At 40.0% G+C, this 11710-nt stretch overlaps 1 protein-coding gene across 1 annotated transcript; it reads left to right on the forward strand.

Annotated features, from left to right (window-relative positions):
* Positions 1 to 1643: 1643 nt before the first annotated feature.
* fam113 (family with sequence similarity 113) lies at positions 1644 to 11450 on the forward strand. Its single transcript, XM_087790172.1, has 9 exons — positions 1644 to 1776; positions 3472 to 3550; positions 3612 to 3691; positions 3749 to 3981; positions 4040 to 4190; positions 4295 to 4553; positions 5885 to 6016; positions 6108 to 6239; positions 11168 to 11450. The coding sequence occupies exons 1-9, from the start codon at positions 1774 to 1776 to the stop codon at positions 11284 to 11286; spliced, it is 1188 nt and encodes a 395-aa protein (XP_087646298.1). The 5' UTR covers positions 1644 to 1773; the 3' UTR covers positions 11287 to 11450.
* Positions 11451 to 11710: the final 260 nt, after the last annotated feature.

Raw genomic sequence — 11710 nt, forward strand, 5'->3', positions numbered from 1 at the left:
AACGAAACAAACGCTGGCTGACCTGCTAGTGACTCACACAGCTTATGTCCTGGTGAGAACTTGATTTAAAATGTGTTCAAACATTTTTTACAAGATTGTTGATACAGAAGAGTAATAATAAGTTATGGCTATAAAAAACATGTATGCTCAATCTAAGAGGTTTATCGATATATTTACAACTGCACGATAAAAGTCGTACGATCGACTATCCAACTAGCTTTAAAACCACAGAAATAAGACATGTAATGTTAATATTTAATATGAAATAAAAAAAACATCAGCTATCATGCCGCGTTCCAGTTACCTCGGATCTCGGATGATCAATATTATATGACGTAGAGATGTTCCGACATAAACTTTACAAATAAATTCAAAACGTGCTCTCGGTCTGAGTTTAGGGAACAGAGAGTAAGAGAACACAGAACGATGATTAACTGTCAATGTTTTTATTTATTTAAGACGTATGTTTTTTATGGAAATACATTTCTCCGACGGTAATAAAACGCAACACTCAGTTGTGTGCACCTGGAGTTGCTCAATTTAAAATCGAAACATTCGAGAGACGTTTGTTTGTTTTTAGATGTTCCTTTAACTTCTCCGTTTCTTTTCCTTTGGTAATTTCCACTAGTGATGGCGAGATGAAGCCTCATGAAGCACTGAAGCCTCCCAGCCGAGTAGTTCATCTTTGGAGCAAAGCCTCGTGAGGCTTCATTTGCACGACCATGCCATCATGTGGACAATTGGGAGCATTGCATCTTTGTGCGCAAATGATTCTGATATTAAAAAATGTGCTTGACAACCTTGTTTTTTTTAAATAATTATTCATTTTTATTTAAATGGTCGTCTCCAAGCTCTCATGCAGGGCCCTATAATGCCTCAGCATTGATGAAGTGTTGTTGTTGTATCCAATTTCCTGGGAACACAACAGACACTTCACCTTTTCAAAATGAAAAAAAAAAAGATGGATATAAGTACAAGGCATGTCCAATGGAAACTATATATATATATATACACCCATTATTATCTTTTATATATATATATATATATATATATATATATACTTTATATGTGTAAAATATAATAATGGGTCTGTGTGTGTATATATATGTATATATATATATATATATATATATATATATATATATATATATACTGTATATAGTATATATAATAATGGGTGTGTGTATGTGTCTGTGAGAATATATTAATCACAGGCTGTGATTCACAGCCTATATTCCAACATCATTATACCTTACTAGGAGAGATCAGCTCAAAATGCTGCCACACGGGGGAAAAATGCCTTTTTCTCGCCGGTTCCATGATACTAGTAGTAAACCAAAGTTTGCTATAGTCAACAATCCGCCAATCCAAGAGATGTTTCGTTTCCATTGCGTTTCGAGGCCACTTTTATTCTGAGTTTCGCGGGAAGTTCACGAGCGATTACCGATCGGTCACGTGACGGGCTGGTTCACTCAGCGCTTCACGAGCCGGTCACGTGACTGGTTCACTCAGCTCTTCTCGAGCCGGTCACGTGACTCGTTCAAGCAGCGCTGCTCGAACCAGTCACGTGACGGTTCGGTTCGCGAGGCCTCGAACGTCATCACTACGTCACCACCTACGTAACCAACACACGCCTCGATACACGCTTCATGAAAAAAATCCTGGAATACTCGACACACGCTTCGAAGCCTCGACACAGTCGGTAACATCACTAATTTCCACTTACTCAATTCAAAAATTTAGCGTCGCAACATTGTACGTTTTCACATCAATATGGTGAGTTCACATTTTAACATATATTTCTGTGCATAATAATAGACTCTATATTTGGTTTATGGTTTTAAAGCATGTGAAGATAACTTTTTTTGGAGTCCTTAGCATACGTTTGGTAGTAAGCTAGCTTGAATTCCGTTAGCTACAACGGATACTCTATTAATGCAGCCTTAAGGGGTCACACATGTCTTTTTGAGCCGGTCCCGAGCCCTGATAAATACAGAAGGTTGGGTTAGGAAGGGCATCCGATGTAAATCCTGTGGCAAAACCAAATAAGCGAATCGAAAGTTGGAAAGTAAGGAGAAAGAGAATGATTTATACAGGTGGGAAAAATGGAGATGGGAAAGATGTCCAGCAGGTTCGGGTGATTAAGGATAGAGAGGGATATGTTTTGACAGGTGCCACAAAACTAATCTAAAGATGGGAAGAGTACTGGTCGGAGAGCTAATGAATAAGGGAAATGCGAGGGAGCAAATGGTAGATGAAGTGAACCATTAGAAAAGCAGAGATTAGTAAAGGTGAAGTGAGGGAAACATTGAAGAGGATGAAGAATGGAAAGAGAGATGGTCTTGATGATATACCTGTTATATACCAACAATTATGGTGGTGCCCATTTTTAAGAATAGGGGTAATGTTCAGAATTGCAGTAACAATAGAGAAATAAAGTTGGTGAGCCATACAATAAAGTATTGGGAAAGAGTAGTAGAAACTAGACTGAGAGCAGAAGTCAGGATTTGTGAGCAACAGTATGGTTTCATGCCTACAGAGTACTACAGATGCAGTACAGTGACTACATCAGGGTTCAGCTCTGAATCCCTTCTTGTTTGCGGTGGTGACAGACGGACTGACAGATGAGGTTAGACATGGACTATGATGTTGGCAGATGACATAGCCTGACAATCCCTTCTTGTTTGCTGTAGTGATAGACAGACTGTTAGATGGGGTTAGACATGGACTATGATGTTTGCAGAAGACATTGTGATCTGTGGAGAGATCATAGACCAGGTGGAGGAAAAGCTTGAGAGGTGGAGATATGCTCTAAAAAGGAGAGAAGGTTAGCCGCAGCAAGACAGAATATGTGTTTGAATGATAGGAACCCAAGTTGAACCATGAGTCTACAGGGAGTGGAGATAAATAAGGTGGGGGGTATTAGGTATTTAGGGGTCTAGAGCAGTGAAGATTGTAAAAAAGGTGAAGAAATGTGTTCAAGCTGGGTTGAATTGGTGGAGAAAAGTGTCAGGGGTAATGTGTGATAAAAGAGCATCAGCCAGAATGAAAGGAAAGGTATACAAGACAGTGGTGAAACTAGCGTTCACAGTGAGGAGAATCTCGGGTCTCGTGGTTAATTTAAATATTTTTTGACATATTATAATAGAGTTGTGAATTCTACATTGATTTGGATGAACAAAGGGAAACTGCATGGATTCATGTCACGCACAGAGACAAATATTTTCAGATGATTGAATAACATTTTCTGGGTTTGAGTCTATGACTGTTTTTGGTAGGAAATCAAGCAATTCTTATTACGTGAGGTGAAGTTACTCTCAGAGTAAAAGTAAACAAATATGAGGAGATATGCTAATTTGCCCTGCATATATTTCTTTAACACCATTACTTATTGTTACTCTTCAATCTCAACAACTGTGTAAATGTTTGATTAACTTTCATTAAGTTTTAATCCAAGTTTTGTCTAACCAGGATATGAAGAGCTGTGTGAGTCACCAGCAGGTCAGCCAGTTGCTGCACAACAAGTTTCTGGTGGTTTTAGGAGACTCAAGTGAGAAGATCACCTTAATTGAGACATGAATAAACTTTAAATTAAACGTATTAACTTTCAGATCTGCGGGCGCTCTATAAGGACATAGTCATTCTGCTGCAGAAGGACAAATATCTGACGCCTGCTCACCTGAAAACAAAGGTATGGACTGACCTTAGACTGAACAAGTGACCTTCAACTCACGCGGATGACTTGCAGGGCGAAGTGACCTTTCAAGGGGATTGCCTGATCGAAGGAGGCTGTTTGAACCAACTTAACAACGGCACCAGTTACCGCGAAGTCCGGCAGTACAGGTCCTCTCACCACTTGGTCCGCTTTTATTTTGTCACCCGGGTCTACTCCAGGTACATGCGTAGCATCCTGGAAGACTTCAGACGGGGGATAAAGCCAGATGTTGTCATCCTCAACTCCTGCCTCTGGGACATTTCCAGGTAAATGGATGAACAACAAAAACTCACAAGCATTTCACAGCAACACGCATGTCTGTAGGTACGGCTACAACTGGGTTCCAGAATACAAGAAGAACCTGTCGGAGGTCTTTGAAGAGATGGTCTCGGTTCTACCCGATGAAACTTTGGTGATATGGACCCAGACCATGCCATTAGCTGAGAAGATCAGAGGAGGCTTCATGATTCCAGAGGTTTTTTTTTCTCTCCCTCTATCATGGTTGAAGTCATTAATTGAAACATTCCTCCTTCTCTTATGTTGGAATGAAACTTACCAGTAGCTGTTCTTGCTCCTCAGATGGCAGACAAAGCACCCAAGATGGGTCACAACGTCATTGAAGCCAACTTCTATAGCGCGACTCTGGCAGAAGCTCATGACGTCGACGTGCTGGACCTCCACTACCTGTTCCGATTCTCCCTCCGGCACCGCACCAACGACGGCATCCACTGGAACGCCATAGCGCACCGACGCATCACCTCCCTATTGATGATGCATGTGTCCCAGGCCTGGGGAGTGACCATGACCCGACCGCCTCTGCTAAGTCTGCCTCATGGTGGTGAGAAAATATCACACAGTTGCTCAAATTCACCTGAAACATATATTAAAAGGTCATCTGTCCATCAGTCGGATGGTTGTCTTAAAATCAAAGTAATTATAATTGATGTTATTATTGTGTCCTGTTAAGATGTCATTGTGCAAGATAATAAAAGACAAAGGTTATGGATTTTCATAATAGTAAAGTAAAACTGGAATGTGTTGATTGAAAGATAACGAAGTAAATTGGCCTCAAAAAATTGAAAAGAAGATATCAAAATCAGACTTTTACTTCCTGTTGGGTAAATCTACATTTTTCATTGGCCGCGACTTGTGCAACTGGTAACCATTCAAACACACCCTGTTATAGAGCCGTCAATCAACCTTTAAACTATGAAAGCCTTGTTTATTTAAATGGTTATTTAATCACTAATCAAATATGGTAAAAAGAAGAAAAGGCAGTCCTTGAATTTGTTAATCAACATTATTCAAGTTAAATCTTGATATTTATTAGTGAATCGTTATTGACAAAAATACAAATGACAGAAATCTACGTATAAAGAATATGGATCAAAGAAAAATGACACAAAGAAAAGGATACAAAGAATAACAGAATAGAATCATCTTTTCACTCTGCTCCTGCACCCAAACTCGGATTTTTACAATCGAATAGCACAAGGAACGAATGAGTCCCTGTCATCATCCATGATGGACAGTAGTTTCTCCAGTGATCTCCTTTCTGCAAATGTCACCAGTGAGTCCAGCTTCATGCAAACCACAGTACGTGGCTTTATCCTGGACCTCCCAAAGTCCAAGACCAACTTCTTGGTCTTTGAGGTGTTCAGCTGCAAGTGGTTCCTCTCACTCCAGTCCGCAAAGTCACGAACTGGACTCCTTTACTCGTCCTCGCTGTTGTCCCTGATGCATCCGACAATGTCCACACGTGTCATCAGCGAACGTCTGGACGAGACTCGGATCGGACCTGTAGCAGAAAACTTAAGTGTAGATGGGGAAAGGAGAGGGGCCGGTACTGTCTCCTGAGGAACCTGTACTGCACACCATAGTGTCAGGCATGATGTCCTGATGTCGTGATGAGGTCTCATGAAACAGTTGATGAGGTAAGTAAGTAAAGGGTATCATACATTGTCTTCATTTTGAGAGACCACTAGATACAACTCTCTGCTTTATAATCGTTGGCTCTGATCTTTCATGGGTCCCCATCAATGATTCACTAATATCAAGTCATATCTCTGGTTAGTGGCGTCATATTCATGGTAAAATTGCTGATGTCAAATGAGAGGAGTTGCTGGTTTGTTCTGTGATTTTGAGATGTTTGTGTGTCTTTCCTTTCAGAGAACCACCAGAAGGGGAAGCAACATACTGTCAAGGATTTTACTCGAGGGACCATCAACGTTTCTTTCACAAATGTATCTACTTCTGTTTCGCAAAACCAACCTATCACGATGCCTCCAAAGCCACTGAGAAGTCAGCATTACCTGCAACTACTATATAGGAAGAAATATCATAGAACATTGTCGTGAACGGATCACAATAAAATCTCTCTTTTCTCCTCCAGGAATCTTCCATCATGTGCCAGCATATCACCCGTACAAGCAGAGAAGACATGAAGCTTTACACATGTTTGACCGGCCAATGTTGCCACCACTGCCTCCACATCTCCCGTTTCACCACGATCCTTACAGAAGTGGTGAGCGTTTGTTTCTGTTACGTTTGTAAAACCATCAGTGACATGCGGTGAACTTGATGGTTGTTGAGGCACTGACTCTTTTAGTGTCAGTTTTACAAGTGTATGTAAACCCAAAAAGGAAGCTTATTCAATTGGCTACTGGTTATTTCATACCTCAACAGCATTCTTCACACACAAGACTGACACACACGCATGGGCTTGGGTAACATTTTTAAAAGATTATTACTATGATTTTATTAGACTGATATCCTCGCCTTTCTTGCAAGTTATAGCATAAATCTGTCTTTTTTTTTTGTTGTCATCATATGACTAATATGGTTTAAAAAAATTCTATATTGAATTGTTGTGATGTTTTGTGGGATGTTAGTCTACATCTATTGCAGTAATCAATTGTGGATAAATACTGATTTATAGCTAAATAAACCTGTCATCTTTGACATTGACATAAGTCATAGCTGAAATAGTGTTTTAATTATTCTATATTCAAAACCTTTAATCTGCCATATTTAATGATCCGAGACTTTTCAATTGGCTAAAAATCTAAATTTGTTTTAAACAATCTATGGATAAAGAAAAAAAGTTAATAAAATATTTTAAAAAGGATTAGCAAACATGGATTTGATGGTATAGAGCAGGGGTGCTCACACTTTTTCGGTTCGCGAGCTACTTTTCTAATGATCAAGTTCAAAAGATCTACCTTGATCAAATTTGCTCAATGTAAGTAAGAACATACTGACTACATGAATTGCACTGAATGAAGTGAATGGACTGATAATCAGTCATGATGTGTGGATTTAATCATTTTCATAGAAATACTGACTTACATAAATAACTAGAGTCAGTCAGCGAGGAGTATATTTCCTCATAAGAAGATACTTTTCCTCTGAGAGTAACTTACAAAAATGTCCATAAGACCTGGTCTTAAGCTCAGTGTCAGCCTGTTTTAAATCTCATCCTCCACTGCAGACAAGGTCAGACTCATATGTACTAAGAATTGCATTGATTTCCTACTAAAAATGGTCATTCATTCGAACCCAAATGGTGCACAAAAATATTCATGTGTAAGAATCTGTGAACGAATTCAAGCCCTTTTCCTTTGTTCATCAAAATCAACAAAGAATTCAGACGGGGTCCCTTTCCATGCCTCCATTTCAATATGTCGATCATACAGTATTTAAATGAAGCACAAGACTTAAATTTCTCCATTTCTGTGTTCATGGAAAAACAAAAACAAATGAAAGCATGAATTCAAATTAACAGTTTATATTTGTTAATTTTAAACATGTTTGATATGAATCACACAAGTGGATTATAAAAATTTAAAACATCTTCAGATGAAGTTTAACGAGAATAAAACTGTTAACCAGTAACTTCACATCATCATCGCTTTGTCTGATCGTCTCTGACGTCATTAGAATGTGTGGCTCACCTGCACAACGTGTTTGGGTTTGAGCGTATTTTCATTATATTCGTGAGATAAAGGTAATTTACAAATGGTCATCATGTGATGGTGTATTAATACAAGTGTGTTTTAAGGACGCGATCACAAAATGAAAACCAGCATTTGTGCGCTTTCATTGGAACCTCCAGCTTAACTTTGATGGAACTGACGTCATGTTTCTGTGACTCTCGTAGAGAAGACCTGAAGCGATCAAACGCACATTATTTTGTCCGATATATATATATATATATATATATATATATTTTAAAACAAGCTTATAATTCTATATCGTTTTTCTGAATTGCGTAAAATGACTATAGCAGGTTTTGCTCTTTTTATTCTCGATTCATATGAACTTTGCCGTGTGTTCAGTGGAAGAGGCGGGAGCTCTGATTGGCTGCTGTGCATGTCAATCAAACTGTCAACCAATCGGCGCAATAACCATTTGATTGACATGCACAGCAGCCAATCAGAACTCTCTTTACTATTTTCTAATATCATATTTTATTAAATCACCGACGCATTGCCCACCCCTGGTATAGAGTATGACCGGGATAAATATTGAGTGTGTGTGTGTATGTATGTATGTGTATATATATATATATATATATATATATATGAGAAAAATGAAGATTATTTTATTTAAGGCCAAAATGTAGTTTTTAAATATTAATACCCCTGGGCCACAACGGATGGGCCAGAGCATCCACCCCCAGAGAAGGATGCTCTGTGACCTTCAGTGAAAACAAAAGAGGACACTTTGTGTTCTCCCTGGAGGCAAATCGGTCCGTGACTGGCCTCCCGAACCGGCGCCAGATCTGTGACGTTATATCTGGGGAGAACTTCCACTCCTCATGGAGAGCTCCCCCTCGAGACATTCGATACGCTCCCACATTCAACAAACCCGGAATGTGTTGAGCTCGCAGGGACAAAGAAGGGAGGCTGCCACACGGTGTAGACCCGGTGACCTCTCTCCTCCCTGCCCGTTCAGATACACCACTGTTGTGGAGTTGTCTGATCGCACCATCACATGTCTCCCTTCTAATTGAGGAGCAAAATGGTGGAGGACCTTTTGAACCGCTAGCAGTTCTAGGTAATTTGTGTTTCAGTGTCCTGTCCACAGGTCCCGCCCCAGCCGTTCAGGGACGCGTCTATGAACGCATGAGTGTACTGATGTACACAACCCAATCTGACTGGATGAAGTCGGAGACGCCCAAACCACTGTTGAAGACGCCTCATATTTAACAAGCCCAGTCTGGCCACATGGTAAGGTAAGGTAGAGGTGGGCCGCTGCCATAAGACCCAGTAGGGACATTATATCTCTGGCTGGTAGAAATTAGGTTTTTCGAAACCTTTATGATTTTCTGGAACTACCGTTGTATTATCAGTTTTATCTTGCCCTTTAAAGTATATACTTTATTGAGTATTGTTTTGATCTGTTTAAGCGCTTTGTGACCCTGGTCTGGAAAAGCGCTATACAAATAAAAATTACTTACTTACTTACTTATCCAACTGGTGTAGTCGAGCCGTCATAGTTCTGAAGTCTAGATGCAGACCGAGGTAAGACATTTGTTGACTTGGTTCTAACATGCTTTTCGTCATGTTGACCAGAAACCCCAATCCTGTGTGCAAGGATTAACCAATCATCCAAATATGTCAATATTCGGACCCCCTTGACCTTAATGGCTCCATTGCTGTTTCCACACACTTGGTGAACGTCTTCGGAGCCAGGGAGTACCCGAACGGCAGGCGAGTGTAATCGAAAACCTCGTCCCCTACCGCAAAACGTAGATATTTTCTGTGACGAGGGATGATGGTTGCATGAAAAAAGGCATCTGTCAGATCTATTGATGTCATCCAATCGTCTTGTTGGACACGCTCCAGCAGTTGTCTGACTGTCAACATTTAAGAATTAAGAATAAAAGGCACAGATCCAGAATTGGTCTCATCCTGCCTGATTTCTTTGGAACCAGGAAGTACTGGGAAAAGAAACCATTCTCAATCTCTGCGCCGTATATGCGCGTGATGGCTCCTTTCTGGAGGAGATCTTACAGTTCTCTCTGTAAACATGTCATTTCTTCCTGAGACCGACACGTTGTTTTTAATATCCCGTTGTAAGACGGTGGTTGACGGCAGAATTGCAACAGGAAACCTCTTAATGTTCTGTCGAGCCATGTGGACAGTGGGCCGCATAGTCTCACCCAGGACAGGTGGAAATCTGTCAGTGACGTGGATAACTGTGACGTCAGTGTTTGTGTGACGGGCCCTCCCGCCCTGTTCCTCGTTGTATGGAGTTACGCGCGGGGGGCCCCGGCGAAAAGGGCCGTTTCAATGCAAAAAATGGCAACGATTCAACAGCTATTTGCACATTAACTTCATCCATGGCGGCGTTTAGTGGTTTTAAAACCGCTCTCGAAGCCAAATGAAAATGTCCACCGTAAGAATGCGGCAGCCATCTTGTTTGTTTTGGTTACCGCGTCAACCGTTCGCAAAGCCCTCTGGGGAATGCCGGTGTAGGTACAAATCCCTTCATTTCCTGGTCTGAAGACACACGTGACTTTGACACCAACCAACTGATCGGCTGAAACTGTTTGTTTAATAATAACGCACAACTGTACAAAGCAATACAAACATTTCGACTTCCGAAAGGAAAAACTACAGTTAATATACATTCCAAAACAGTTTTATGATGAAGTCAAATACCAGCTGTTAAATGCAGAGAGAGTGGCAATAAGGACCGAAATTGTATTAGTTTGAGTAGGCTCAGATCTAAGAACAATGTAAGAAACAGAGACCTCTCTCCAAAAGGTTTATTTATTTCATCCTTGTTGAAATTTACTTGTTTCTTTTTCTCTAATTTGTGTGGCAGTGAAATTGAATATTACGTTTGTTTTCATTGTCAGAAAGGCTTTTCAAAGTTCTTAGAGTGTAACATGTTGGAGTAATAAACAAAGTGACATGGTTCTTTATTCATATGTCAAAAAAGAAAAAAAAAACTTCTTTGCTAGTCTTTTATTAAACGTATTACTATAAAGGTAAACTATATCACATTTTAGGATCATACATAATGTAAAATGTCTTAATTAAACGAGGAACTATATCGGATTACTCTAGGCAATTGAATCGGGTCAACTGGACTTGGTTTTTGTCTGCGTCAGCGGCTAGTCAGACTTGCCTGCTAGTCTTTCCAACTGATGAAGCCACTTGGATAAGAAACGTCTTCACAGACAAAAACCAAGTCCAGTTGTCCTGATTCAATTGCCTAGTTGCCTTTGACCTGGACAAAAAAGAATTTGCACAGACTCATTGGATTCCATTATATTGCCGTGAATCGGCTCGGATCAAATCCTTATCGAATCGTTTGTTTTTAAAATGTATCGTTCCTGAATCATTTCTTACCACATGTATCTAGATGCGTATCAAATCGTCTTATATCGGAGATGCACACCCCTAATGTTTAGATGTGAAGGTTCTGTTTCTCTGGCAGGGTTTCTGGCTCCACACTGGAGGCAACACCCGTATGTGATGAGGAGTCGACATGTGCGTCATCACTACTTTCCCTACCATGACCAGAGACGTCAGTGTGGCGGCAGCTACTACCGCTGAGCTTCTCATCTGTCACACCCACATGCCCCCTTTTTTTTTTTATTGCTCAAAATCAAGTTTTTAACTATGTAGGATTAAAATTATTTTGTAGAAATATTTTTTAGGGAATAACACTTTCTGATATCTTGTAAATAGCTGCTGTGATGTGATCTTTGTGCACGTCTGTGTGTACGTCTTTGTATGTTCACCAAAATAAACTGTTTTGTTTCCAATTCAAGATGCTCTGCTGGAGGTTAAAACAAACGCTGAATGTAGTGAGTACATTTATTTTAAATAACTTTTATGGCTTCACATATCTCAAATGGGGCATGCAATTAGAATGGCTAGTTTTAGTAACTTTGGTTAACGATACAAATACTGGACATTTAGTGATCCAACAATCCAGTCAGAAAATGCTAAGAGATGGTAAGAACGTTGTGTACAC

Source organism: Callionymus lyra, chromosome 4, assembly GCF_982586985.1.
Source record: "Callionymus lyra chromosome 4, fCalLyr1.hap1.1, whole genome shotgun sequence".
NCBI classification, from domain to species: Eukaryota; Metazoa; Chordata; class Actinopteri; order Syngnathiformes; family Callionymidae; genus Callionymus; species Callionymus lyra.

What these genes read in the sequence shown, in the direction of transcription:
- fam113 (XM_087790172.1), top strand. An exon ending in CTGCTCACCTGAAAACAAAG is followed by an intron (nt 3,692 to 3,748) that starts GTATGGACTGAC and finishes GATGACTTGCAG; the next exon opens with GGCGAAGTGACCTTTCAAGG. An exon ending in TGCCTCTGGGACATTTCCAG is followed by an intron (nt 3,982 to 4,039) that starts GTAAATGGATGA and finishes GCATGTCTGTAG; the next exon opens with GTACGGCTACAACTGGGTTC.